Source organism: Garra rufa, chromosome 18, assembly GCF_049309525.1.
Source record: "Garra rufa chromosome 18, GarRuf1.0, whole genome shotgun sequence".
NCBI classification, from domain to species: domain Eukaryota; kingdom Metazoa; phylum Chordata; class Actinopteri; order Cypriniformes; family Cyprinidae; genus Garra; species Garra rufa.
The window spans coordinates 8,440,536-8,466,840 of record NC_133378.1 but is presented as its reverse complement, the minus strand read 5'-3'; the positions used below and the strand labels follow the sequence as shown (position 1 = coordinate 8,466,840).

Here is a 26,305-nt window from a genome sequence, read left to right as displayed (position 1 = left end):
ATCTGCACGCACAGTGAGGCCAAGACTTTTGGAAGATGGCCTGGTGTCAAGAAGGGCAGCAAAGAAGCCACTTCTCTCCAAAAAAAAAAAACATCAGGGACAGATTGATCTTCTGCAAAAAGTATGGCGAATGGACTGCTGAGGACTGGGGCAAAGTCATATTCTCCGATGAAGCCTCTTTCCGATTGTTTGGGGCATCTGGAAAAAGGCTTGTCCGCTACCATCAGTCCTGTGTCATGCCAACAGTAAAGCATCCTGAGACCATTCATGTGTGGGGTTGCTTCTCATCCAAGGGAGTGGGCTCACTCACAATTTTGCCCAAAAACACAGCCATGAATAAAGAATGGTACCAAAACACCCTCCAACAGCAACTTCTTCCAACAATCCAACAAAAGTTTGGTGAAGAACAATGCATTTTCCAGCACGATGGAGCACCGTGCCATAAGGCAAAAGTGATAACTAAGTGGCTCGGGGACCAAAACGTTGAAATTTTGGGTCCATGGAAACTCCCCAGATCTTAATCCCATTGAGAACTTGTGGTCAATCCTCAAGAGGCGGGTGGACAAACAAAAACCCACTAATTCTGACAAACTCCAAGAAGTGATTATGAAAGAATGGGTTGCTATCAGTCAGGATTTGGCCCAGAAGTTGATTGAGAGCATGCCCAGTCGAATTGCAGAGGTCCTGAAAAAGAAGGGCCAACACTGCAAATACTGACTCTTTGCATAAATGTCATATAATTGTTGATAAAAGCCTTTGAAACGTATGAAGTGCTTGTAATTATATTTCAGTACATCACAGAAACAACTGAAACAAAGATCTAAAAGCAGTTTAGCAGCAAACTTTGTGAAAACTAATATTTGTGTCATTCTCAAAACTTTTGGCCACGACTGTACATTTCTGAATATTAAGCCTAAAACATGTTTTAATGTTGATGAGGATTGTATGATCTTTGAAAAATATCGGTCTTTAAATGCAAAGCATTTAAAGTGTACCTAAAATATACTTGCAATAGTAAGCACTTCAGCATACTTCCACACAATTAAAGTGCATTAAGTACAAAATTTGTTGTTCCAATTTAGCCTTAGACTTTAAATATACCAGTTTAGTATAATAATAATAATAATGTTTTATTTATATAGTGCCTTTTCGTAGCTCAAGGATGCTTACAATAAACATGAAAAATGCAGGATAACATCAAACAGTAGCATAGAGGTTAGCATGAACAATAAGAGACGAAATATTGAGAAAAACAGACATTGAGGAGTAATAAACAAAAGGTCAACTTAAGAGAGGTAACATTCAGAAAACAAATGTGTTTTGAGCAATGATTTAAATTCCAAAATTTTAGTATACTAAAAGTACAATTGCAGGGTATTTTTATTAAGTACATAATATGTAGAAGTATTTGTAGTATACTTGGCATGAAATAAACGCATTTTAAATAGATTTTAATATATTTATTTTTCACTAGGGCTCTCTTGAGTATTAATAACATAAAATTCTGCTACTCATTTCAAACTAGCTTCATACATTGTTCAGTAACAGCACAACATGAAATAATTAAACCTATTTTAGGTTAATTATTATCATACTACTGCATGTAATAAAAGACCACTTAAGTGTACACTTAAAGTGTACTAGGCTACATTTTAAATTATTGTTGTGCTTTAAATAAGTGCACTTAGATGATGTGATGACTAACTAAAACACATGTAATTTTAACTGTAGTGTGCTACTAAATATTACATTTAAATATATTTTAAATGTGCTAAATTGCAAATCCATCACAAATGTATATTTAAATACACGACATAGGCTACACGTTTTAACAAAAATAGCCTAACAATACATTTTACTTCATTTGTCAGTGCATTTTACATACACTTTTAGCATATCTCAAAGACAATAGAAATAATTAAATTATAAAGATAGCAACTTGAGTCTCATTTATGTGGGCCAAATCACTTTTAAGTTCAACTTACTGCCATTTAAAATTACTGTAAAATAGTTTTTTTTTTATTATTATTATTATTGCAAATAACATATTAAGTGCGCGAAAACATTACATTAGTTTGTACTTAAGTACATTTCGCAAACAGGTGCTCAGCCGTTACCCGCTCACATCTGAAGCGTTCGCCTTTAAGTAGATTATTTCAAATTTTGAACATAATACAGATCAAAACTGTGTTTAGCATATGTGGTTTTACCTTGGATTATTCACGTAGCCGCGTTAATTTCCATAAAGTGTCTCTCATTCTGATGACTTTGTAGCTTCCTCACTTCGGACGCTAATACGCTAACTTGCTGCAAACCGCTAACACTGTTTGTTCCTCGCAAACAACAAACAAACCGCGACAACCACATCGAGACAAAACATTTGTATCCATTTCGACCACGGTTCAGATATTTACTTTAAATGGCTGACCAGTTTACTGAGATAGATAAATTAAGAGAGACGCTGCGGGAGAGTCTGGAAATGACTGACAAACGCCAGGAGGACATCAGCAGGTGACAGCAAGAGCAATAATATCATGTTTTATTTCTCGTTTACCTCAGCTGTCGTGTGTTTGTACATTGTAATTGTATATAACCTGTCCCCCATCCACAGACAGGATGTTTTGACGCGCATTGAGAGAGTTATTCAGACGATAGTCATCAGCGTGTCTAAAGGTGAAGCACCTGTGCTGAGTGTGATGAATAGATCCAGCTGGGCCAGTGTCAGGTGTGTGTCTCATGCTTATTTATAAAGCCTGATTAAAACATGCTTAACTATCTACAGATGAAGTTAAAAGTTTACATACATCTTGCAGAATCTGTTATCAAAATAAGAGGATCATACAAAATGCATGTTATTTTTTATTTAGCACTGACCTGAATAAGATATTTCACATTAAAGACGTTTACATATAGTCCTTGATTCTTAATACTGTGTTGTTTCCTGAATGATCCATAGCTGTGTTTTTTGTTGTTGTTGTTTATTGATAGTTGTTCCTGAGTCTCTTGTTCGTCCTGAACAGTTATACTGCCCGCTGTCCTTTAGTAAAATCCCACAGATTCTTTGGTTTTTCAGCATTTTTGTGTATTTCAACCCTTTTGAACAATGACTTTATTATTTTGAGATCCATCTTTTCACACTGAGGACAACTGAGGGACTCGTATGCAGCTATTACAGAAGGTTCAAACGCTCACTGATGCTCCAGAAGGAAACACAATGCAAGAACCAGGGGGTGAAAACTTTTTGAATTTGAAGGTCAGTTTTGGTATGTGTTTTGTTCAAATAATCTACTTAAAGGCGAACGCTTCAGATGGAGCAGGTGACAGGCTGAGCTCCTGTTAGCGGAATATACTGAAGTGCAAACTAAATGTAATGTTTTTGCACACTTAATAACATGTTTTTTGCAAAAAATAAACTATTTTATAGTTTCAGTTGATTTAAATTGCAGTAAATTAATTGAACTTAAGAGTGTTTTGACCCACGTAAATAGGACTCAAGCTATATTTATATGTAATATAATTATTAGTGGTGGGCCGTTATCGGCGTTAACGTGCTGCGTTAACGTGAGACTCTTATCGGGCGATAAAAAAAATATCGCCGTTAATCTATTCTCAAAGTTGGGTTGGGAGCTAGGTCTAAACTACACAAGCTATGATGACTTTCACCTTGATATTTTAGCGCGGATGACGTATACCTAGTCGAATTGCACTGTAGGAGGCGAGAACGAGTCTTCAACTTCTGTGAAATTACCACATCAAATGAGACGTGCAAACATGGATGCAGCTATGAAGCCGCTTCAGGGCAGGTGCGTTGCTAGACCCTTTTTACTGGGGCACGTGAGTTATGATTAACTTTGATAATCCCGAAATAAAGACATTAAACTATATGCAACAACTGAATTGACGCTTCTAAAAGCAACGCAGTTTAATCGAAGACTATGCACGCAGATAGGCTATCCATGCCCGTGCGCGTCTGTGTATTTAACGGCTACGCGCACGTCGTGCAGCCTTTTGCGCAGAAGTACTTGGTTACACAAGTTTGTATAGGTAATTATGTTGTAAATGCAATTGTCAAGCAGTTTGTGATGCATTTTGGAAACAGGAGATGAGCGCCTGGTCTAATGCGCCACCTGGCCCGTTCTCGAAGACTTACTTTTAGTCATTAACTATTTGGGTAGCACACACATTCTGAATGCCTTCAGCAGAATTCAAATTAGCCATTTTAATCTAGATTAATCTAGATTAATTCCAAGATTTAATCTAGATTAATCTAGATTAAAAAAATTAATCTATGCCCACCCCTAATAATTATTTATATTGTCTTTGAAATATGGTAAAAGTGTACTGTCAAATGCACTGACAAACATTTATGGTGAGCTAAAATTTATCGTTAGACTATTTTGTTTGTATATTGCACGTACTTGATTCTTAATACTGTGTTGTTACCTGAATGATCCACAGCTGTTTTTTTTAATTGATAGTTGTTCATGAGTCCTTCAGAAAAGTCCTTCAGGTCCCACAAATTCTGTTTTTTTTTTTTTTTTTTTCAGCAGTTTTGTGTATTTCAACAATGAACAATGACTGTATGATTTTGAGATGCATCTTTTCATACTGAGGACAACTGAAGAGACTCATATGCAACTATTACAGAAGGTTCAAACACTCACTGATGCTCCAGAAGGAAACACAATGCATTAAGAGCCAGGGAAAACTTTTTTTTAATTTGAAGATCATGGTAAATTTAGCTTATTTTGTCTTCTGGGAAACATGCAAGTATCTTTTGTAGCTTCTAAAGGGCAGTACTAAATGAACAAAATGATATTTAAGCAAAATAAGAAAAATGTACACATCTTCATTCTATTCAAAAGTTTTCACCCCCGGCTCTTAATGCATTGTTTTTCCTTCTGGAGCATCAGTGAGTGTTTGAACCTTCTGCAATAGTTGCATATGAGTTCCTCAGTTGTCCTCAGTGTGAAAAGATGGATCTCAAAATAATACAGTCATTGTTGGAAAGGGTTCAAATACACAAAAATATTGAAAAAAAAAACTGAATTTGTTGGACCTGAAGGATTTTTCTGAAGAACAGTGGGCAGTTTAACTGTTCAGGACAAGCAAGGGACTCATGAACAACTATCACTAAACAAAAATGAAGAAAAAAAAAAACAGCTGTGTAAACTTTTATAAATTAAACTATTATTTTCTCTTATGGACTTTATGTAAACATCTTTGATGTGAAATATCTTATTCAGGTCAGTACTAAATAAAAAACAAGCATTTTTGTCTGATCCCTATTATTTTGCTAAAATAATTAACATTTTGCAGATTCAGCAAGGTATATGTTAACTTTTGACTTCAACTGTATCTATCTGTCTGTCCGTCTGTCTATCTAGTCGTCCATCTGTAGTACTTTGTCTGAACCTTTATCCTTTCGTATTAAATAACTTCCTGACTCTAAATAGGTGTTATTTCATGAGAGGATTAACCCCACCTCCCACTTTTGCTCTCTCTTGGACATAGACAGACTTAAAATCCTCTGAAGAGGTTTTCACTGTGCACACTGTGTAATAGCTCTTGTGCAGAACAAAGAAAACTGTCTGGTCAGATCTACATCAACCCTCCCTAAGGCTTAAAGCACGTTTCATCTGGGCCCCTCTGAGGCCAGGGACCTGACAACTTGGAGAATGACTTGGCTTTTGGCTTATTGCTGTTATGAAGGTATCCTTCAGGCAAGCAAAATGACGGATAGTTTTAATAGCAGATATGAGAACGAAACACTCATTTAAGTGAGTTATTTCATCCTGCGCAACAATAAAACAGAACTAAAAGCTCACGGTACTTTTTTTCCCCAGAGCAGCATTTGGTTATGATCATCATAAGATTTCTTTGATGAGACATCGAGATGTTTTCCCCAAAACATTTCACCCAGACATGAAGTAACTCCTGAAGTCATCTTTATTTCTTGTGCATATTTCAAAGCATGTTATGACTTAACTGATATTAGCCAAACAAAAAACGAATTGTGAGAAAAGAAATGAAAGGAAATGGAAATGCTATTACTTTCAGATTTCACAAGTCTGTTGGTTTGGTACTGAAGGAAGATGTCTCTATGACGGCTCTCCGATGTGACTGTCCTTCAACAGCAGCTAGATTTGGTAAGGATACCCTGGATTTCTTGTTTTTTACATGTACATATTTACAGATAAATTAAAGGTGACATCAGATTCCCATTTTTCACAAGTTGGTATGATTCTTTAGGGTCTTCATGAAATATCTGTAACATTCTTTGGTTAAAATTCCTCAATGGTTCTGTAAAACAACACCATTTTACCTTGTCAAAAACAGCTCTGTTCACAGTGATCTGTTTGGGTCATTAAATACTAATGAGCTCTGCTCACTCCACCCCTCTCTTCTGTTTTTTGTGTAATTGGTGGCATGTTACCATCAAAAACAAAACTAATCCAATCGTTTTCGGTGGTTTTCAGTGGTACAACTGGCTGAGGGCGGAAATATGCTAATACGGGACAGTCCATCAGCTGTTGTGGGAGGGGCTTGAGCAATATGACGTCTTTCCAACAATGACTATGATTTTGAGATCCATCTTTTCACACTGAGGACAACTGAGGGACTCAATTGCTACTATTACAGAAGGTTCAAATGCTTACTGATGCTCCAGATGGAAACACAATGCATTAAGAGCCAGTGGGTGAAAACTTTTGGAATTTGAAGATCAGGGTAAATTTAACTTATTTTGTCTAATGGGAAACATGTAAGTATCTTATGTAGCTTCTGAAGATCAGTACTAAATGAACAAAATATGATATTTAGGGAAAATAAGAAAAAAGTACACATCTTCATTCTGTTCAAAAGTTTACACCCCCGCCTCTTAATGCATTGTTTTTTTTTCTTCTGATCCATCAGTGAGCATTTGAACTCTCTTTAATAGTTGCATATGAGTCCCTCAGTTGTCCTCAGTTTGAAAAGATGGATCTCAAATCATATAGTCCTTGTTGGAAAGGGTTTACAGTTTTTCTCAGTTGCTTAAACACATTTCTTGAAATTATGCCTCTTATTTGCGAAACTCTAAACACAAATCCACAACTCCTAACTCAATTCCCCAAACTTCCTATATTGAGGTCAAAATGAAGCTCTCCACTCAAAACAACTCAATCTTGCTGAAAAACCTAACTTTGCTCTCAGACGTGACACACAAATCCTCAAAAACACACACACTACAACACAGTTTTACACACTGATGAGATAAATTCAAAACAATACTACGAAAACAATACAAATAAAAAACTTTTGAACACAACAAATGTATGCCTTTGCAAGTGTTTTATTCCTTAATTTAATGTACTGTAGAGTACAGTACAAAACAGCAAACAACAACAAAAATAATTATTCTGCCCAGCGTCCTGTCTTTGGTCTGGGACAGGCCAAAGAACCTCTTCAGCATCACAGGCTAAATTAGCCCTGGCCAGGCAGCAGGGGTCAAATCCTCTTGCATGCCTGATCCAACCCTTGCACTCATCAACTAAAATATAGGAGACTGCTTGTCTTTTTGCCCTTGCCCTTCCTCTGTCTCTTCCACATTGTCGTCGTCATCATCCTCCTTCTTCTCCTCCTCTTCCTCTTTCACCTCCTACTCTTCCTCTTCAAAATTACACATTACTGTATGTGGGATATTGATTGAAAAAGACTGGATAGGATGCACAGTTACACTTGTACTAGTGGTCTGACAAAAAAAATTAAAATAAAATAAAAACGCATTACAACGTCATTGTGAAACAGAAAAGAAAAAGAAATATGGGCACATATTTGGTGAAAATAAAAATTAGAAAGTCCACTGTCAGAATTTGTAACTCCTGCGTTGTCCTCTGTCTATATATGCGTTCTAATTGAAGGTTCATGAGATGTACCTTTGAGCTATTTCAGAGAACTGCTTTATCATTGGTTGATCTATATTATCTTCATTAGTGAAAGTCAAGATTCACTTGAATAATTCATGGCAAATTTACAAAAAGTCCAATAGAAATGTGTAGAATATATGATTGACAGTTTATGACAACTAGATCAAAAATTTTGCATTTAGGTAATGATCGTACGATGAGCTAATGACTTGATGTTTTGAGCGGTCATACTATTGCACAGAGAACTATATCATACATTTTGAGCAACATGACAATAGCAAATGATAATGTAGGAAACCGCAGACAAATGTATATAATCAGTTGTATAAATGTACCAAAGCAATCGCAACTTGATCAGCAGAATGAGAAGCTTTTTATGATGTGCACAAGAGACTAGATGATGTGGATGTTGAACAAGTAGTTTTGACAATTTCATTTCTGATCTGAGAAATGCACCAAAGTGACTGAGAAAAACTGTAAGCTGACTTTGGCTCTTTTATCTTCATCAAAGTTTCTGATTGGTGTGTGCTAAATTTTGACTCCTAGTGTTTCCAGTTGGGTAATTGTGTGCTAATTGAGCTCAAACTTTGCAGACTTGAGTGAACAATATTGAATGCTTGTGCTTACTAAATGACCACATGGTGTAAGCACTGAGAAATGTAGGGATTTGTGTGTAGAGTTTTGCAGTAACAGTTCACCAAATATAACTCATGTGTCAAAGCAGGGAATAGTGTTTATTGTTTAGGGTGCTTTTTCAAAAATGGCGTTATAGTTTTGAAATTTTAGTTCAAAAGACTGGTTATAGTATTTTAGCAATTGAGAAAAACTGTAAATACACAAAAATGCTGAAAAACTAAATGATTTGTGGAACCTGAAGAATTTTTCTGAAGAACAGCGGGCAGTTTAACTGTTCAGGACAAACAAGGGACTTATAAACGACTGTCACTAAACAAAAAGAGAGACAGCACAGCACAGTATTAAGAATCAAGTGTATGTAAACTTTTAAACGGTGTAATTTTTATAAATTTAACTATTATTTTCTCTTGTGGACTAAATAAAAAATAAAAATAAACATTTTTTTTAAATAATTAACATTTTGCAGAATCTGCAAGGTTTATGTAAACTTTTGACTTATACACTTTCAGTTTTTGCTGTAACGTGACAATAAAACATACACATTAAAACTAAGTCATATATAGAGACCAAAATACACTCTGTTAGAAATCTGTGGAAAAACGGAAAAAGTACTGGTAATTTTCTGCCGAAACATCATCTGTTACGTTAAAACAATGCAATGTGCAATTCAAAATACAGGTAAAACACCTTTTAAAAATCAATATGGAAAATTCCTTGGTTGGCCTTGCTTTTATAGACTTCCCTTGGAGTGTATCATAGAGGCTCTTTAGACTTTGGCCGGTTAGTAACCACTCACAACATCCTAGCAACTACATAGCAACACACCAGAAACCACTAAGAGCATCTTAGAAACCATACAGCAGCCTTCTGGCAACCACTCGCACATAGCATTGTTGCAGTGACTATTGCACAGGCAAAAAATTTACAATTCTAATATTGTTGGCTATGACTGTATCTGATATGCTTCTGTTTTACAGCCCTGACTCTGAAGCTCTTGTCTGTAATTTACAAACTTGTGCAAAGTGACTCCTATGCTACTAAAAGGTAAGTGATATTCATCCAATTATTTTAAAGGGGTCATCGGATGCAAAACTCACTTTTACATGTTGTTTGAACATTAATGTGTGTTGGCATTTTGTGTTCACAACCACCCTACAATGATAAAAATCCACCCAGTGTTATTTTTTAATCTTTTATTTTTTAAACCCTTTTTAAAATGTCGGTGTGACGACACACAACAGAGGCCACTCCCACGATAGTTGATTGACATGAGCGCCTTACCTTAGACCCGCCCTCACCGAGCTGAAACAGTCCGACTCCGATCGCCATTGTGTGACTCAGGTGCAGGGGAAGACAAAAATGTCTCTGATTGAGCGATTGAGGTGTTCTGTTGTTGAATGTAATAATGAACACAGCAGTCGTCATTTACTCCCGACATCTGAGCCGCTAAAGATGCAGAGGATAACGTTACTTTCATTTTTAAAAGGAAAGCGCAGATCCCGATCTACATATGCGTCTATGTTCGTGCGAATCATTCGTGATACAGCTTCACCCACAGCTGAAGTGAGTATAAGGGTTTTTTATGCATCTTTGCGAATTGCCTTTTTTTGCAAGTTTCGCTGCTAGATGCGACTAAAGTAAACATTACGGCTCATCATCCCATGGCAGAGAGGGGAGGGGTGAGCAGAGCTCATTTGCATTTAAAGGACCATACAATAGAACGAGTTGATTTTTTGCAGAGCTGATTTTGAGAAGGTAAAAGGGTGTTTTTTTACACTACTATTGAGAATTTTTTCTCTTTTAACCAAAGTATATTATAGAATTTTCATTAAAACCCTAAAGAATCATATGAACTTGTGGAAAATGGGCACCCGATGACCCCTTTAATAATTTTATTCAACTTTTTACACTTGGTCTTGGGTTGAAGCAAATGCATTTTTAAATGCATAGTACAATAGTACATATTTTCCTCCATAAAATGCTAAAATGCTGTGTAAAAAAGTTTTAGACGGAGGTCAGCTTGTCATACCGCAGGACTTTTCTAAACTATTTAATGTCAGCTACCCAAGATCTATATTTTGGCAAGTTTTACTCCAGCGCCTTTTAGTTATTACCTGTTTCATGTCTAAATATTTAACATTTTTGTCAGCTTTTGCAGACCGTTTCATTCGAACCACCTGTGGATATAAGTGATGATCTGATTATAAATCAGCAAGCAGCATCATAAATCATCTGATATAGGGAGCAGGTGGAACCTTTGATTTTTATGACGTGATTTGTCAAGTGCACCTGTGCGCTGAAATGTTTTCTTTTCTATCCGTCAGGGACATATACTATAATGATCCACAGCTGTTTGGATCACAGAGGACCTTGGATTCCATCGTGGATGACGTTTCGTGCATGCTCAAGGTTCCTCGCAGGAGTTTGCATGTGGTACGTGCATGTTCCTATGTTCCTTTTATACACTGACCTTTGCGTATGCACTAAAGAGAATGTGTTTACATTAAATCATTTCTTTTAATAATCCTCACAGCTTGCAACATCCAAAGGCTTCATCTCAGGTGATTTGTGTTATCTGGAGGAAGATGGCACAAAGGTAGACTGCAGTTCCAGCTCCACTGTGAGTCCACATCGCCAGCAAGCCTTTCTATTTAACTCTGCCCACAAGTGTTCATCTATAATTCTACTGGCAACATTTTTAGACTGTATCTGTCAAACATTCAGATTCACAGTTGAACTCAAATGCTGTTCCACTTTACCACTGGTCTGAAACACCATTCTGAATCCACTCATTCATTTTATCTCTTTGAAGCTATGAGCTTGTTTTTCCATGGAAGACTATTTTTGCTGTGAAATATGAAATGTTTTTATAATTCTGTCCTTTTTTTTCCCCCTAGGCGGTTCCGGTGTCTTCCAATGTTAATGGGATCAGAAGTATCCTTCCTGTTTACTTTAACCATGTCATTACATGAATGCCACCCTACGCCCTTATGGTGATCTATCTTTCTGTTTTGTCTCTAAAGCCCTGGGTGGACCAGTGTTTGGACCAGTTGTTTTAGTATTATTCAGATACTATTATAGTATTTATTAATATTTTAAATTATTTTTTATTTAAAAACCAAAAAAAAATCATTGTAATTTTAGTAATTTTTTGTGCTTTGGTCATTTATTTATTTACAGTATATGAATTATAGAATTTATTACATATAGGTATTTTATTTTTATTTTATGTTTACATATGTTTTTTATTTTAGTTTTATTATTTTTAGTACTTCCATACAACTTAAACTTTATTATTTCAGTAAGTTGCCAGGGCAGCTAACTGATTAAAAAAAATGTTCAGTTTAATTTGTACTTTCTTAAGTTTTCATCTAATATATTTTTCCACTTCATTTTAACTACCAAAAATGTTTTTTTTAACAGTTTTAGTTAACAAAATCAACACTGATTTGGATGGAAATTGTCTTACAGAGGGACATCCTGTCTGAATTAGAAATGTGATTTTCTCCCACCACCCAAGATAAAACTTTGGAAATCATTTCTAACTACTGCCAAGTGCCTTACTATGAAAGTCCATTTTTGAGTTAGGTTAGTGAGTTGATATATCACAATTCTGACTTTATTTCTCAGAATTGTGAGACATAAACTCGCAAATCTAAGAAATAAAGTCAGAATTGTGAATTCTGTAAACTCGCTAACCCTAACTCAATTCTGACTTTTTTATTCTGAATTGTGAAATTGTATATCACAATTGTAATTTTTTCTCAGAATTGTGGGTTTATTTTATCAGAATTGCAAGGGGGGATGGGGGGGAGTCAGAATTCCACGTTTGTATCATGCAATTCTGAGAAAAAAGTTAGAATTACGCGTTTACATCTCACAATTCTGAGGAAATAATGTCAAAATTGCGAGTTTGCATCATGCAATTCTGAGAAAATTCAGAATTGTGAGTTTATATCACGCAATTCTGAAGAAAAAAGTCTGAATTGTGAGTTTATGTCAAGAAATTAAGAGGAAAAAAGTCAGAATTGTGAGTTTATATCAAGCAATTAAGAAAAAAAAAGTCAGAATTGTGAGTTTATATAACAGTTCTGAGAAAAAAAAGTCTGAATTTTGAGTTTATGTCAAGAAATTAAGAGGAAAAAAGTCAAACTCGTGAGTTCATGTGCAATTCTGAGAGAAAAAAGTTAGAATTGTAAGTTTAGCTCATGCAATTCTAAGAAAAAATGTCAGAAATGCAAGTTTGTATTATGCAATTCTGAGGGAAAAAAGTCAGAATTATTGTATCACACACAGTTTGTATCACATAGTTATGAGAAAAGTCAGAATTGCGAGTTTATATTACAGAATTTGGAGAAAAAAGTCAGAATTGAGTTTATATCACTTAATTCTAAGGGGAATTTATATGTGAGTGATATAAACTGCAATTCTGTGTAATAAAGTTAGAGTTGCGAGATATAAATTTGCAAGTTTATATCTCACAATTTGTAATTTTTTTTCTCAGAATTGCTAGTTTATTTTATCAAAATTGCAAGTTTATCGCAATTCAGACTTTAGAACATGAATTTGTTAGTTTATATCATGCAATTCTGAGAAAAAAAGTCAGAAGTGTGATTTTATGTCACGCAATTAAGAGAAATAAGTCGAATTTTAAGTTTATATCACACAATTGAGAGAAAAAAGTCAGAATTGTGGGTATATATCACGCATTTCTGACAAAACTCAGAATTGTGAGTTCATATCAACAAATTAAGAGAAAAGGTCAGAATTGTGAGTTTATATTCTGCAATTCTAAGAAAAAAGTCAGAATTGTAAGATGAAGAGATTTACAGTTTTTCTATGCTGTAATGTGTAAATTTGTCACAATGGAAGCTTGTGTGTCACAGAATTATAGTATAGTATACTGCCCTACAAAGGCAAAGTGCAGTAACTACGCCAACACTGAAACTGAGAAAAATGCCTTTAATGCTTTTACACCATGTATGGTATTAGTTTGGATTTTGTAGTTACTGCAATTTTAACACTCTCGTTTCTCTGAAACGGGACACAATTGAACCAGGAGACTTTGCCACAAGACAAAACAGTTGTCACAAAGCCCATTTTAAGCCTTAACTCAATTTTGACCAAATGTGTAGTTACACAAATGTGTAGTGTAGTCACTTTGCCTTTGGAGGGCAGTATAGTATAGTATAGTATAGTATAGTATAGTATAGGGATAGTTCAATGAAAACTGAAAATTTTGTCGTTTACTCTACCTCATGTTGTTGCAAACCTATATGCCTTTCTTTCTTCTGAGGAACATGAAAGAAGAGATTTTTAAAAATGTTGGAAACCTAACAGTTGTAAACTTGAAGATTTACAAACATTACAATTTTGTAATGACTACGATCATTATACTTTCTGCTCTATTATCCGTTACACTCCTCAGCAATGAGAAGACATTGTCTCATCTGCAAAATTCATTCTGATAGTGGAGAAGGATGCAACTTTCCAAAGACTACTGGATGATGACTTTTGCATCAGACTTTCTCCCTGCATCATCATAACTGTAAGTGTCTTTGTTAAATCAGTGCTATTGTGTGCTTTCAAGGCCTGAATGTTTGTTCTTGTCTGTCCATCAGGGTAAAGGAGTGCCTGACATCAACAGCAGACTGATGGTGAGGAAACTGTGGGACACGCTACACGTCCCCGTCTTTGCTCTGGTGGATGCAGATCCTCACGGTACAAACACACACAGAGTCTGAAATGATTATTAAAGGGGTCATCGGATGCAAAACTCACTTTTACATGTTGTTTGAACATTAATGTGTGTTGGCAGTTTGTGTTCACAACCACCCTACAATGATAAAAATCCACCCAGTGGTATTTTTTTAATCTTTAAAAGTAATATCCCCTTGTTAAAATCAGATCATTCTCAGCTTCTTGTCAGTGTGACGGCACATCGACAGAGGCCACTCCCACGATAGTTGATTGACATGAGCGCCTTACCTTAGACCCGCCCTTACCGAGCCCAAACAGTCCGACTCTGATCACCATTGTGTCGACTCAGGTGCAGGGAAAAACAAGAATGTGTCCGATTGAGCGATTGAGGTGTTCTGCTGTTGGATGTAATAATATATATAGCAGTCGTCATTTACTCCCGACATCTGAGCCGCTAAAGATGCAGAGGATTAACGTTACTTTTGTTTTTAAAAGGAAAGCGCAGATCCCGATCTACATATGTGTCTATGTTTGTGCGAATCATTCGCACAAGTGAGGATAAGCGTTTTTTTATTCATCTTTGCAAATGGCTTTTCTTAATAATGTGTTAAGGTGCGTTCACACCGGACGCGAATGAAGCGGCAAGCGCGAGTGATTTACATGTTAAGTCAATGCAAAGACGCGAATAGCCATCCTGCGGCGCGAAACGCGCGAATAGCGCGAATGGCGCGGCGCGCATTGAGCGTTCAAGCGATTGCCGCACTATTCGCTCGAGTTCAAAAATCTGAACTTCGGCGGAATTCCGCGCCGCGGTAACCAATCAGGAGCTTGCTCTAGTAGTGACGGAGGCAGAAATCCGAAACAACAATGGCGGACAAAATCACCGTTGCTGTCTGTGGTTCCTCGGAGCTGTACGATACATCTTTGGACTTTTGTAGAAACAGGAATAAAAGGGATCTTGCTAAGAATAAAGTGAGTGAAGAGGTCGGACAATCTGGTTAGTTTTAAAAAACGCTCTTTACTCAATTTAACCTACATATACATACATATTGAGACTACAAGCAAGCTAAAGCTGGCAAATTGAGCTCATTCACCTATTTTACAACTACTTTCCCGCTGACGAGTGGCAGAAGCCCCTCCCTTGACGCGAATTCGCGTCTGTTGTGAAGAAAATGTCACGCGCGAATGACGCGAGTAAACTCAAATGTTCAAGCGTTCAACTACGCGCGAATAGCGCGTTTTTTCCGCGCAAGTCGCGTCCGGTGTGAACGCACCATTAGTTAGCAAGTTTCGCAGCTAAACACGGCTAAATTCGGCTAAAGTAAACATTACGGCTCGTCATCCCACGACAGAGAGGGGCGGAGCGAGCAAAGCTCATTAACATTTGAAGGAACATGCAACAGAATAGCTTGCTCTAAAAAGGGCTGATTTTGACAAGGTAAAAAGAGTGTTTTTTACTCTACCATTGAGAAATTTTAACCAAAGTATGTTATAGACTTCTCATTAAGACTCTAAAGAATCATATCAACTTGTGGAAAATGGGCATTCGATGACCCCTTTAAAGGAACAAATAACCAAAAAATTTAAATTAGCTGAAAATTTACTTGCCCGCAGGCCATTCAAAATGTAGATGAGTTTGTTTCTTCATCAGAACAGATTTGGAGAAATGTAGCATTCCATCGCTTGCTCACCAATAGATCCTATGGAGTGAATGGGTGCCGTCAGAATGAGAGTCCAAACAGCTGATAAAAACATCACAATAATCCACAAGTAATCCACAGCACTCCAGTCCATCATATATTGTCCTGTGAAGCGAAAAAAGCTGTGAGTTTGTAACTTCAAACTGTCCTCTATCCATAAAATTGCTTTCTCCAGTGAAAAAGTTGTCTGAATCAGGAGAAAAATATGCACAGATCAAACACTGTTCCAGCCGTTCTAATCAAATGTGTCGGATTTTGATTTTAGAAGACAATAGAGGATAGACTTTTTGACTGAGGAAGTGTTATTATGGTTTATGCATTCATATTTTAGCCAGTTTGGAAGTAAAAACATCTTAACAACTTTTTTTTTTTAAAAACACACATATTTTCACATCACAAGAAATTAATTGATGGACTGGAATGATGTGGATTACTTGTGGATTATTCTGATGTTTTTATCAGCTGGACTCTCATTCTGACGGCACCCATTCACTCCATTGGTGAGCAAGTGATGTAATGCAAAATTTCTCCAAATCTGTAACTATGAAGAAACAAACTTATCTACATCTTAACTCAAAATGCATACCTCGGGTCTTTAGCGACCCAGGACATCATTCACTACCCTCTCCCTCCTTAATTTTTTCAAGTTTGACATCAGCTTTCTTAGTATTCTTCAATCTATTCATTATAAACAATATAACAAGAAGAAAAACAACAAAATTTAAAAGAATGTCTGTTTTCTGGTTCATTTTTTGTAAAACGTGTATAGGGTCGCTAGAGACCCGAGGTGTGTAATAGTGTAAGTATATTTTTCTCGCGCAAAAATATGTAAATATCCGATGACTAAATGCATGCAATTCACCTTTAGTCCTCGATGTGGCACTGTTTGATAGACAATAATGACATGATGTTTCACCCAAAATTATCGCAGGCATAAAACAAAAGAATAACGTCAGCAAAAATTGAATTGGTTTGAATGGCTTTACTGCAGAGCAATTACTGTACGCAATAAAATATACATGTCACTGTTATTTGATGGTGGATGTGGTGAATAAGCTGCCAGCGATCAAAATATTGACTTTGAAGTCAAGTGAAATATGCTTTATTTTATTCTTCTGTTAAGTTTTTTGCTATTGCAGAAGTTAGAGATCCATCTGTGCTGGATATATAGGTCCGGGTCGCTAAAGACCCGAGTATGTAATAATGATTGGCGAAACAGTCATGCATTTAAAAGGGTTAATCGTGCTAGGTCAAGCAAACAAGGTCTCAACGAAAAGTCTTGAATAATTCAGTGTTAAGGTCACTTCACAAACATCATGTTCCCTGCAAAATGTCATTTATACTCAGACAAGTCAAGGAACTATGAGCACACATGCACTTAACACAAAGACAACAAACACAGGCGCGCTCTGAGCTGATTGTTTCTTTGAGAACAACCAGCCCTGCAGTGATTTTCATTTGTGGCAGGTCCAGTACAGTTTAGCATGAGCGTTGAGGCCCCTGCTATTTCTGACACTGTCATTATCAATGACTCCAGCACTCTCTGTGCATGTGTAATGCTTTACTTTGTTCTAGGGTGAATTAAGCTGTCCCAAAGGATAATTGCAAGGGTATGGTGGTGATTGCAGAATCAGTCTCGTTCTTTTTTTTTGTTCCCAGGCATCGAGATCATGTGCATCTACAAGTACGGCTCACGGGTAAGTCCTGTTTCCTGCTATTTCTGTGCAATTTCCAGTGAGGCTTTTGCATTGTGGCGACGTGTAATTATTCTTCTCTCTTTGTGGCAAGACAAAAAAGAGGAAGCACTCATTCATGAACTTAAAATTTACCCTGTGGAAAAAGTAAAGCGGTTCTACATGTGTGTGAGACACATCTGCACATTTAACTCACATGCACATACAGAATCCCACACTTAATGCGTATTTTCGTCATTTTACAATAAAAATGTCTAAATATCCCTAATATTGTAAAAATGTAAAATATAAAAAAAGAAAAATTATGTATTTTTTTTTTGTCATATACTTTTAAATGCTTATTTATTATTTATATCAAAATATTTTAGATTCATCTGAGAAGCAAAATTTGTAAGATAATAAGACAAATAATGAGTTAAAAGTTTGGGGTTAGTAAGATTTTTTCATGTTTTACTTTTTTCATGTTTTATTTTGGAAAAATAGTCTGTTATGTTTACAAAGACTGCATTTATTGGATCATAAATACAGTTAAAAAGTAATATTGTAAAAATATTGTTACAATTTAAAATAAAAGTAAATACAATTTTTATATAAAAATAAATAAATAAATAATAAACATATAAAATATGCTGATTTGCAGCTCAGGAAACATTTCATATTTTTATTGATGAAAACAGTTGTGTTGCTTCTAACATTTTAGGATATATTTAGGATTTTTTTGATGACTAGAAAGTTCAAAATGTTCAATTAAGTATTAAATATGAATAATAAAAACACTTACTGACCCCAAACTTGTCAACAGTACTTTTTAATACAAAATTTAGAGTAAAACAAGAAGACATTTCACTGCTCTTCGGTCACTTCTGACCGAAAAATTTTCTGTTTTGAATTTTTAAAAATCACTGCTTAATCGGAATGATATGAAACTCGGTGACTTTTATGCCATTTGGAATGTCAACACAAAAAAAAATTGAGGGCATGATTCAAGCAGGCTAAGTGGTCGTAAAAAAAATAGTCACACTTGTGCTCTTCGGTCTAAAATGACCGACCATAGGAAATGAATGGGAAATCGACAAAAATACAAATATTCAGAGAATTTTTGTGTGTACAATCTACAAATCCTCCACAATGCTGAAAAAAAGTACACAGCAGTGAAGGGGTGACACTCTAAAACACACCCATTCATAAACACACCCATTCACACACACACGCACACACACACACACACACACACACACATTAATATACACACCTCTATTCGGTCACTTTTGACCAAAACATTTTCGGTTTAGAATTTTTAAAAAAATCACAGCTTCATCAGAACAGTGCCAAATTCATTGACTTTTATGGCATTTGGAATGTGAACACACATAAAAAATTAGGGCACGATTAAAAAAAACTAATAATAAAATAAAAACTTGTGCTCTTCGGTCTAAAATGACCGACCATTGGAAATGAATGGGAAATTGTCAAAAATACAAATATTCAGAGAATTTTTGTGTGTACAATCTACAAATCCTCCACAATGCTGAAAAAAGTACACAGCAGTGAAGGGGTGACACTCTAAAACACACCCATTCACAGACACACACACACACACACACACACACACACACACACAAACACACTAATAAACTCACCTCTATTCGGTCACTTTTGACCAAAACATTTTCGGTTTTGAATTTTTTTTTTTAAATCACAGCTTCATGAGAACACTACCAAATTCAGTGACTTTTATGGACACACATAAAAAATGAGGGCACGATTCCAAAAAAAAAAAAAACTTGTGCTCTTTGGTCAAAAATGACCGACATCAGGAAATGAATGGGAAATCGACAAAAATACAAAAATGTACAGAATTTTTCTGTCTCTTTCTCACACATCCACACACACATGCACAAATGAACTGAAACACAGCAAATTGAGAAGATGTAAAATAAAATAAAAATATATGTATAAAAAAATTACATATGCAGAGTGCAAAAGACACACACTCTCTTGCATATACAAAAAATTAACACTTCAAATCATATTTATAACAAAAAACTATCCCAAACTGGATAAGAAATAGTCTTTGAGATTGTTTAAATGTATGTTCAACTATTCCACCTAATAAAAATGCTGAATCAATTGTCTAAAAACAACTAGGCAATTCACAAGCTGCTTTGTAGAGAACTATACAGGCATGAAGTTACACCTGCCATTACAGATGTTTTTCTCGTTTTTTACCAACAGATGGCGCTAATCTGCCTTCAAAAATTAGTGTTGAATGGCTGAGTCTCTATTTCAACCTGAAATACTGCATTCATTAAAAAAAAAATAAAAAAAAATAAAAAAATTTTTTTTTTATTATTCTCAATGGCAAAAAATGGATATTAATTACAGCATAAATATTCATTATTACCACAAAACCCTCTCAAAATGCAAAAGAAAAAAGAAAAAATATTATTAAACAAAAATGAATTGGAATGGTTTTACTGAAAAAATTACAGGATGCGTTACAGGTGTCCGGTCACTTCTGACCGCGAAGAGCACACGTGTGACTGCTAAACGAAGAGCACCAGAGGGTTAATTTGAAGTTATGCTAATTTTACACCGTTTTGTGTCTCAATTAAACATAAAATAGTTTAACGATGTTTTCATATTTTTACAAAAAATGTTGCCACTGTTCAGCACATTAAAACATAAATGTGGTGACTAACATTTCATACACTACCAGTCAAAAGTTTTTTAAACAGTAAGATTTTTAATGTTTTATAAAGAAGTTTCTTCAGCTCATCAAGCCTGCATTTATTTGATCCAAAGTCCAGCAAAAACAGTCAAATTTAGAAATATTTTTACTATTTAAAGTAACTGTTTTCTATTTAAAAAATAATTTAAAATGTAATTTATTCCTGTGATTTCAAAGCTGAATTTTTAGCATCATTACTCCAGTCATATGATTCTTCAGAAATCATTCTACTATTCTGATTTGCTGCTCAAAAAACATTTATTATTATTATGTTGAAAACAGCTGTGTAGAATTGTTTCAGGTTTCTTTGATGAATAGAAAGTTCGGAAGAACAGCATTTATCTGAAATAAAAATCTTTTGTAACATTAGAAATGTCTTTATCATCACTTTTGATCAATTTGAAGCAACCTTGCTCAAAAAAATTATTAATAAGTATTTATTTTTTTCCGAAAACTCAAAGAATCCTGAAAAAATTCACTCAGCTGTTTTAAATATTGATAACAATAATAATAAACATTTCTTGAACAGCAAATCATCATATTAAAATTATTTGTGAAGGATCATGTGACACTAAAGACTGGAGTAATGATGCTAAAAATGTAGCTTTGATCACAGGAATAAATTACATTTTAAAATATATTCAAATAGAAAATAGTTATTTAAAATAGTAAAAATATTTCAAAATTTTACTGTTTGTGCTGTACTTTGAATCAAATAAATGCAGGCTTGGTGAGCAGAAAACATTAAAAATCTTACTGTTCAAAAACTTTTGACTGGCAGTGTATGTTTCGTCACAAATTTGCTGTACTTAGTTTGAATTTTCCAATACTTCACTGCTTTAGTAAATCTCGTAGGCTCGTTTAATGTCCTTAATGAGGTCTGTCAAGCTTTACGAACTCTAACTGTCATTTGTCCTCAGTCAATGGCCTTCGAGGCCCACAGTCTGACTGTCCCCAGTGTGCTGTGGTTGGGCCTCCTGCCTTCAGACATCCAGAGGTTTGGGAAAGTCAACTCATTACTCTGCTCTGTGGTTTGTGATTGAGGCTGGGCTTGCTCTGGTTTCCGTTTTCTGGGTTTTTTTGTTTTGGTTTTTGTTGCTGTTGCTGTTTTTTATTTCCTTCCTCTTGAAAGCTATTTTTAAGTGGATGTGTCAACTGTCATAGACGTCAGAAATCAGGACCTCTTTTTAGGAATACAAAGTAGAAAGAAATGTCAGTTGGCACCACGTAGATGATATGTCAAACACTGGCCACTTTACAAGGTACATGGTCTAGTTTGGCTTTTGTCTCTTTTGTGCTTTTAGAAGAACAGGACGTGGTTAATTAATGCCACACTACCAAAAAATAATTACTCCAGTGTGCAATTTTCCATCTTCTAATCCGGATGCAGCTATTGAGTCTGTAAAAACATCTCTCTTTACTGAATCATCTCTTTTGTTTTTTATTTATGCCCAACCACCAATTTATTTGAGGATTTTAATTGGATTAAGGTCATCCTTTGATGAAGAACAACTGCCATGATCCATGGAAAATACACAGTTGAAGTCAGAAGTTTACATACACCTTGCAGAATCTGCAAAATGTTAATTATTGTACAAAAATCAGAGGGATCATTTTTATTTAGTACTGACCTGAATAAGATATTCCACATAAAAGACATTTACATATAGTCCACAAGAGAAAATAATAGTTGAATTTATAAAAATGACCCTGTTCAAAAGTTTACATACACTTGATTCTTAATACTGTGTTGTTACCTGAATGATCCACAGCTGTGTTTTTTGTTTAGTGATAGTTGTTCATGAGTCCCTTGTTTGTCCTGAACAGTTAAACTGCCTGCTGTTCTTCAGAAAAATCCTTCAGGTCCCATATATTTTTGTTTTTTTAGCATTTTTGTGTATTTGAACCCTTTCCAACAATGACTGTATGGTTTTGAGATCCATCTTTTCACACTGAGGACAACTGAGGGACTATTACAGAAGGTTCAAACACTCACTGATGCTCCAGAAGGAAACACAATGCAAACCCCCCCCCCCCCCCCCCCCAGCTCTTAATGCATCAGCGAGGGTTTGAACCTTCTGTAATAGTTGCATATGAGTCCCTCAGTTGTCCTCAGTGTGAAAAGATGGATCTCAAAATCATACAGTCTTTGTTGAAAAGGGTTCAAATACACAAAAAATGCTGAAAAACCAAAGTATTTGTGGGACCTGAAGAATTTTTCTGAAGAACAGCAGGCAGTGTAAACTGTTCAGGACAAACAAGGGACTCATGAACAACTATCACTAAACAAAAAATGCAGCTGTGGATCATTCAGGTAACAACAAAGTATTAAGAATCAAGGGGATGTAAACTTTTGAACAGGGTCATTTTTATAAATTCAACTATTATTTTGTAAACATTATGTGAAATATCTTACTCAGGTCAGTACTAAATTTAAAAATAACATGCTTTTTGTATGATCCCTTTTATTTTGCTAAAATAATTAACATTTTGCAGATTCTGCAAGGTGTATGTAAAATTTTGACTTAAACCTCATTTCATATGAAAGTGCAGTGTTTGCACAAAAAAGAAGGATTTATAATCTGTACCTTAATCTGGATTGCGGGTTTTAGTGCTAAAATACACAAACTACGTGTACAAATGGCCAGCTGTTTAGTGAATTCCTCACAGCGTGCATTCAAAAATACACTGGAAACATCCTCAGGTATTTTCGTTCTGATTCCGACAGCATCAGCACATTCATGCTGCCAGCTTCCTGCTCCACCTCATCCCAGAAACACAACTGGACTGAGATCCTACACGTGTGCATGCGATTGCAATACACTGGTGTCATGTTTGAGAAAAAGCATGATCTGTAGAACAACCCACTTTAAAATCTACATGAAATTAAAAACAGTTGTTTTGGCCAAATAGTGATTCTACCGCACAAGTGCATTAGATTTATTGGACTAGGCAGTGTATTTCAGTTCTCAGTGAACAGAATAAAAGAACACAGCTGATTCTGTCCTGCACAATGCGATTGTAAAGCGAGTTTATTTTAATATCTGTGCCTGCTAAAATGTAAGCACATCAGTTGTTTCTAAGATGTGGGAACTAGCACGTGGTACATCCAAGTTTTGTGCAACATCTGCGACCGTTTATGATCATGTCTGAATGCAGAAATGATGACAACAAAAACTAATTTCAATTTGTCCCTTGTTTTTTTTTTATATATAAGCAGAAATTTGAAGCTTATTTAAAAAAGAACAGTGTTCCTTTAAATGTGTATTTGAGCTTTTTGTACACCAGTCAAAAATTTTTGAACAGTAGGATTTTTAATGCTTTTTAAAGAAGCCTTCTGCTCACCAAGCCTGCATTTATTTGATTCAAAGTACAGCAAAAACAGTCAAAATTTGAAATATTTTTAGTATTTCAAATAACTGTTTTCTATTTGAATATATTTTAAATGTAATTTATTGTTGTGATTTAATAGCTGAATTTTTAGCATCATTACTCTAGTCACATGATGCTTCAGAAATCATTCTACTAATCTGATTTGCTGCTCAAAAACATTTTTTATTATTATTTTTTTATTATTATTATTATTATTCAGGTTTCTTTAATGAATAGAAAGTTCAGAAAAACAGCATTTATCTGAGATTTTATCCTCACTTTTGATCAAGTTAAAGCATCCTTGCTAAATAAAAGTATTAATTTCTATCATTTCTTTCCCCCCAAAAAAACATCAGTATCAAAGAATACTGAAAAAAAATGACTCAACTGTTTCAAATATTGATAATAATAATAATAAATGTTAATTGAACAGAAAATCATATTAGAATGGTTTCTGAAGGATCGTGTGACACTAAAGACTGGAGTAATGATGCTAAAAATTCAGCTTTGAAATCACAGGAATAAATTACATTTTAAAATATATTCAAATAGAAAGCAGTTGTTTTAAATTGTAAAAATATTTCAAAATTGTACTGTTTTGCCGTACTTTAGATCAAATAAATGCAGGCTTGGTGAGCAGAAGAGACTTTCTGTTCATAAACTTTTGACTGGTAGTGTATATTAAAAAGTATACTAAAAAACTGTACTTGCAGATAATAGAGTTATTAAATGAAATAAAAAGCCACTCGACGAGTTACTTTTATGACTGACTCTTAATGTTCAATGAAACGTATGACTTTAAAGTGAATTTTAAATCATTTTGTTTTGAAGAAGATGTTAACTAACATACTAAAGCACATGTGAAGTACTTATAGTTTCGACTGTAGTGATATTAAATATTACATTTAAAGGTAATATATTTTAAATGTACTAAATTAGAGCTTCATCATTACAAAATGTGTAATTATGTCTAAATAAATTAAGTTTCAATAGAAATTAAATTAAAGCATATTTTAGCTTACCGTAATTGCTTGTCAGTACACATATTTCAAAGACAATAAAAGTAATTATAAAATTGCACATAAAGATGTAAGAGTCCTACTTACAGTAAGTGGGTCAAAAAGCACTCTAAAGTTCAAGTACCATTTAAAATATAATACAAACTATAATACATTTTCATGTAATTGCAGTTTAGTGTCTGAAAAACGTTACAGTTTGGACATAAAGACATAGTTCACCCAAAAATGAAACTTCTGTCATAATAAAGCCTATGGGCAAGACGTCTGCTACACTCTTAAAAATAAAGGTGCTTCACGATGCCATAGAAGAACCATTTTTGTTTAAATGGTTCCATGAAGAACCTTTAACATCTGAAGAACCTTCCTGTTTCACAAAAGGTTCTTTGTGGTGAAAGAAGGTTCTTCAGATTCTAAAAAGGTAAGAAAGAGATGGCTCTTAAAAGAACCTTTGACTGAATGGTTCTTTGTGGAACCAAAAATGGTTTATCTATGGAAATAACTAGAAGAATAACGTGCAGTAAATGGTAAAACTGTTTGCACTATAAACCAGTGTGTTCATAATTAAAATAATGCATTAAAATAATATGGTAAGACACACCAGTTTCCAATATCAAGCATAAAAACAAGCTGTTTTGTAGAGCTAAAAATATCTGGATGCAGATGAGACCGGAAGGCACACCCATTAAATTTACAAATAAGGTGGATTAAACCCAGAATGTTCCCACATTAGTTCCAGTCGCATGATTTTCTCTTTGTCTCTGTCCGCATCAGTTAACACCGGTACTAAATAAAGTGGCCAGTGAGTATATAGCTGAATCATGATCATGTTTGTATGTAGACTGTTAAGAATGCATAACTTCTCATAGTGTGTGATATATACGGCTGTCGCAGGTACAGAGTCCCAGAGGAAAAAATGATTCCATTTTCTCAAGCAGATGAGAGGAAAATCAACAGCTTGAGGAACAGAGCTTACATCACCTGCCAACCTGAATGGGAGAGAGAGGTGCCTTGTGCCGTGCTTGTCATTTTAAGATTTAACAAAAGCAAACAGAAGATGTTTTCTCTTGTGTGCACAGGTCCCAAGAATGTGCGTGGTGTAATCTATGTGTAATTTCTCAGGTAGAAACAATGCAGAGGCTGAAGCAGAAAGCTGAGATACAGTCCTTGGCATCCATCGCCCCACATTTCCTCACTCGAGTCTACCTGCCAAATAAACTGCGCTATGGAGGTTGGATATGAGCATCTGCTGCCCTCTGCTGGCACATGTTCTGCTTGAGTACTGCGTAGATATTACAGTGTTCTTACTGAATGTTAAACGAGCTGTTATGTTAGATATCTGTCAGCGTAGGCTGTGAGTTATGAGCTCAAATATGCCATAAATCATTTGAGCCGTTATGTTGGAACTGCTCTGGAATGGCACATATTTGTTTTGGCTTTGAATGTAATGCAGTGGAAATGCCTAAATAAATGAACTCTTCCATTTCTTCTAGAACTTCCTTATGAAACAGACTGATTAATTAAAATAAAAAAGTACTACATTTTATAA

General features: G+C 35.1%; 1 protein-coding gene across 1 annotated transcript; it reads left to right on the top strand.

Moving 5' to 3' along the window:
• The first annotated feature begins 2,419 nt into the window (after positions 1-2,419).
• Positions 2,420-25,998, top strand: spo11 (SPO11 initiator of meiotic double stranded breaks). Its single transcript, XM_073823369.1, has 13 exons — positions 2,420-2,511; positions 2,612-2,725; positions 6,061-6,149; positions 9,521-9,587; positions 10,868-10,976; positions 11,077-11,163; positions 11,441-11,477; positions 13,982-14,091; positions 14,165-14,264; positions 17,603-17,640; positions 21,289-21,365; positions 25,651-25,762; positions 25,879-25,998. Exons 1-13 carry the CDS (start codon positions 2,420-2,422, stop codon positions 25,996-25,998), a joined length of 1,152 nt encoding a protein of 383 aa, XP_073679470.1.
• The last annotated feature ends 307 nt before the right edge of the window (positions 25,999-26,305 follow it).